The 3,687-nt window shown below is 48.5% G+C and overlaps 1 protein-coding gene across 1 annotated transcript; it reads right to left on the bottom strand.

The window, feature by feature from the left end:
- Positions 1 to 1,273: 1,273 nt before the first annotated feature.
- Positions 1,274 to 3,245, bottom strand: LOC125538981 (purple acid phosphatase 3). The gene is made up of 4 exons (XM_048702312.2): positions 2,963 to 3,245; positions 2,273 to 2,432; positions 1,828 to 2,186; positions 1,274 to 1,719 (listed from the first exon to the last, which is right to left on the bottom strand). Exons 1-4 carry the CDS (start codon positions 3,128 to 3,130, stop codon positions 1,429 to 1,431), a joined length of 978 nt encoding a protein of 325 aa, XP_048558269.1. The 5' UTR covers positions 3,131 to 3,245; the 3' UTR covers positions 1,274 to 1,428.
- Positions 3,246 to 3,687: the final 442 nt, after the last annotated feature.

Genomic DNA, 3,687 nt, shown 5'->3' with positions numbered 1-3,687 from the left:
GCTTGCAAGCATGTAATGAGAGTGAAGGGTTCCCTAAATGTGGAATATTGGTTATGTATTGGGGTCCCTGATTAGATGGGTAATATTAAAAAACTAAATGTGGTAATCCCTGTTAGAGAAGATAAAACAATAGGTAGAACATGGAATCAGCTCGGTCTTTTTACGGATTCTTTAATGATTAGAAATACAGTTTTTGTTAACACCATGTGGCCAACGATAAACCGAGTGTAGAAACATGAGTACTCGGCTTATATTCACATAAGATGAGTATAGAACAAAAAAAAGGATGGCAAAGACATAAGCCGAGTGGGCCGACAAAAAAGTTCTTGGCTTACAGATAAAGATCGACATATAGAAAAAAGTCCTCGGCTTAGAGCTAGGGCTCAATAATGTTCCATGCCATGTGGCTATCACAGAGATGGTAGACCACTCCATGATGGAGCAGGCTATAAGCCGAACGGTTGTCTGGCGGCTTTCGGCTTACCTTAGCGAATTCTTTTATTTTTTAGATTATGAGAAATATAAGCCAAGTACCCGATGAAAGAAACTCCGCTTACACGTGACCTATTTTTTCCAGACCTATTTTTTAGTGCAAAAAATTATTTTAAATTTTTTGCATTGTGTTTATATTAAGTTATTGCATTTTATCATATTTTACTCTTTTTCTCATCGATTCTGTCTGAACTAGTTTTCATCGCTCTTTCGATGCCTCAATTTTGCGATCCCTCTAATTAATTAGCATCATTTTGCCATTTTAAAGTGATGGGGTATTGCCTTGTACCCTTCACAATCCCAAGTTTACCCCGTTTGCATCGGCCGATCGTCATGTAGCTTTATTTCGCCGAGAGCAGTTATTTTGAACTCGGCTTATATTTATTAAGTTGAGTACCCGTGAACTGAATCTCGGCGTACATGGCATAACCCGTGAACTGGCCGGGTACAATACTCGGCCTATAGTAAGCCGAGGTTAATTGGGACTTCGCCGAGTATGTTTCATGCACGGTTTTGTTATACGCCAAATCCCAAAATCATTCTAGTAGTTTGCTATTCAGTCTTGCTAAGTCTTAATTGACTGAGACTTCGTTAAGTCTCAGTCGATACTATATCCATGAAATCTTACATTAAGACCTGTGCAAAGAAAATCATTTTCTTTTTCTCTCTTGCATAATATGTCACTTAACTAAGACTTAGTTAAATTTTAGTCGAATGAGACCTAGCCATACCCTTTGCTAATTGTGGGAGTCGTTGTATAAAAACATGCGTGCACATACACTTGGAACAACGTCGTTTGTTAATTATTTCGCATTAAATTTACTTACGGAGGTACATGCATGGGGCGACATGCAGAAGACACTGACAGAAAGCATTTGCATCCGATCCGTTAGCAACGACCGGCGCCGTCGGCCATGGACAGGTGAAGTCGATCAGCTAGCTCACGTTCGAGATGCTGGCGTCGGCCGACTTGGCGAGCCCCCAGCTGTGCAGGACGGCGCCGGAGACGTCGTAAAAGGCGAGGTGCGCCTCGGCCGCGGTGAGCTGCATGGACAGGAAGCCCTGGCCGTCGTATAGGAACTCCATCTTGTCGGAGGTGGCCTTGAACTTGCCCGCCCACGCCTTGGACCCGCCGCCGCTCGTCACGAACTCCACCGGGCTGTCGACGCTGCTGATGCGCTGCAGGCAGTGGTCGTGGCCGTTGAGGTACATGTCAACCCCATGGGCCTGCACGCGAAAAGAAACCACACAAAGTGTTTTACCCCATGGTTAGCCGAGCCGATAATGCATGCATGCGCAACGTTAGACGATGGTGATCGAATACCTAGTACGTACCTTGAGGAGTGGGAGGAGGTGCTCACGGAGCTCGGTGGTGTTGCCGTGCTCGCAGCCGCTGCTGACGGGGTGGTGGCCGACGACGACCTTCCACGTCGCTTTGGACGCCGCCAGGGCGTCGTCCAGGTCCTGGAGGAGGGTGGCGATGTAGGTGTCGCGGGGAGCCACGTTCCTCCAGTCGAACTTGCTCTCGTTCCAGTACTTGAGGACGAAGGGCGACGTGTCCACCAGGAAGAAGTCCACGATGTCTGCCTCCACGATGAAGGACTTGTTGACGGAGGTCCACCGGCTGTCCACCTCGCGGATGGCGGGGCTCTGCTGCGCCAGCGCGTCGCCCGTGTAGTCGTGGTTGCCGAGGACTGCATGCATGCCACACCCGTGACGCACTTGCATGGTGTACTAATCGGGAAGAGAAGGAATAGTCGCGGCAGTTATGGATGCATACCGATGTACCAAGGCTTCTGAAGGCTGGAGGCGGTGTAGATGTCGGTGAAGGACGCCATGAAGAAGGCCGTGTCGTTGTCGCCGGCGAGGCCGTCGTTGTAGAAGTTGTCGCCGGTGGAGATGACAAAATCGGCGGCCAGCTTCTCGCCGATCACTCCCATCTGTTGACACGTACACACTTTGGCCAATGACCGGGAGTTTTCTTAACGATAAGATGTAGTACAACTAATTAAATGGCCTCTCTGCTTTCGGCTACTTATATGACAAAGGGCAGCAATTAGTTTGTACTACCAACTACTTATATGACAAAGGGCCCGCTCTTATCTCTTGGCAATTAGCTACACGTGAAATGGCAGTGATGCTAAAGCATATTGTTAATAAAGCACCAATAGTTTGTAAGTAGGTGTTCATGTATTTAACTGGTACAAATTACCTACGCATCAAGAGAGGTTAGCATTCTTTAAGCACTCACATATAACTAGGTTAAACAGAAGAAGAAAAAACATACTCCCTCCGTTCCTAAATATAAGTCTTTTTAGACATTTCAAATGAATTGCAACATACAGATGTATGTAAACATATTTTAGAGTGTACATTCATTTGTTTTGCTTCGTATGTAGTCATTTTTTAGAATCTTTAAAAAGACTTATATTTAGGAATGGAGGGAGTAGAATTCAGTTTGCGAGTGTACCTGCTCGGCAACCAGTGTCTGGTTGAACTGTCCACCCCTTCCCCAGTCGCCGACGGCGAGCACGGTCAGTGACCCGTCCTCCTTGGGCGAGTGCTGCACCCGCTGCAGCTCGGCCGCCACCGGCGAGAGCAGCACCAGCGCGCTAACAAGGATCGCGATCGCCGCCATTTTCGGCCGGTCGGCGATCGAGCTAGGCGACTTGAGCTGCTAGTTGCTGGATGGAGAAGAGAGCAAAGTGGAGGCGATGGCTAGACGAGCACCCAGTCACGGGTATTTGTAGCGGCCGGCCGGGCCGGGGTAGTGCTGGAGCATTCGAGCTGAGCTTGCGTTTGGCGCCACCCCAATGATTTACGTCGGTTGGCCGCAATTAATTAAAGAGCAAGAGCTAGCGCGACTAATTGCTGATAAGATGCGTGAGTGCTACGTACTCGCGGGGCATTCAACAGCGGAGGTTGGCGCGTTGCATTGGATTGCATGCACGGACGAGATGGATGGTTTGCTTGCGGAGAACAGCCTTGGTATCCCTCAAGTTATATCCTCCGTAAGTTCTACAAGTACATACAGTGCTGTGGGATCGTGGTACTAGCTACTCTTCAAGGCTACGAGATACTCCATTGCACGCTCAAGCAAAGCTCTGTCCTTTGGACTCCCTCTCCTGGCCCTCCTTGCTTGAGATTCCGCGGCCAAAAGGTGTCTCCCAGTGATGGAGGGCGTGGCTCTCCTCT

The sequence above is a fragment of the Triticum urartu genome, chromosome 2A, assembly GCF_056163025.1.
Source record: "Triticum urartu cultivar PI428250 chromosome 2A, HENAU_Tu73, whole genome shotgun sequence".
NCBI lineage: Eukaryota > Viridiplantae > Streptophyta > Magnoliopsida > Poales > Poaceae > Triticum > Triticum urartu.
This window is presented reverse-complemented; position numbering and strand designations above follow the sequence as displayed.

What these genes read in the sequence shown, in the direction of transcription:
- LOC125538981 (XM_048702312.2), bottom strand. Translation starts at nt 3,130, where the DNA reads ATGGCGGCGATCGCGATCCTTGTTAGCGCGCTGGTGCTGCTCTCGCCG. An exon ending in TCAGAAGCCTTGGTACATCG is followed by an intron (nt 2,187 to 2,272) that starts GTATGCATCCAT and finishes GCATGCATGCAG; the next exon opens with TCCTCGGCAACCACGACTAC. An exon ending in ACCTCCTCCCACTCCTCAAG is followed by an intron (nt 1,720 to 1,827) that starts GTACGTACTAGG and finishes TTTCGCGTGCAG; the next exon opens with GCCCATGGGGTTGACATGTA.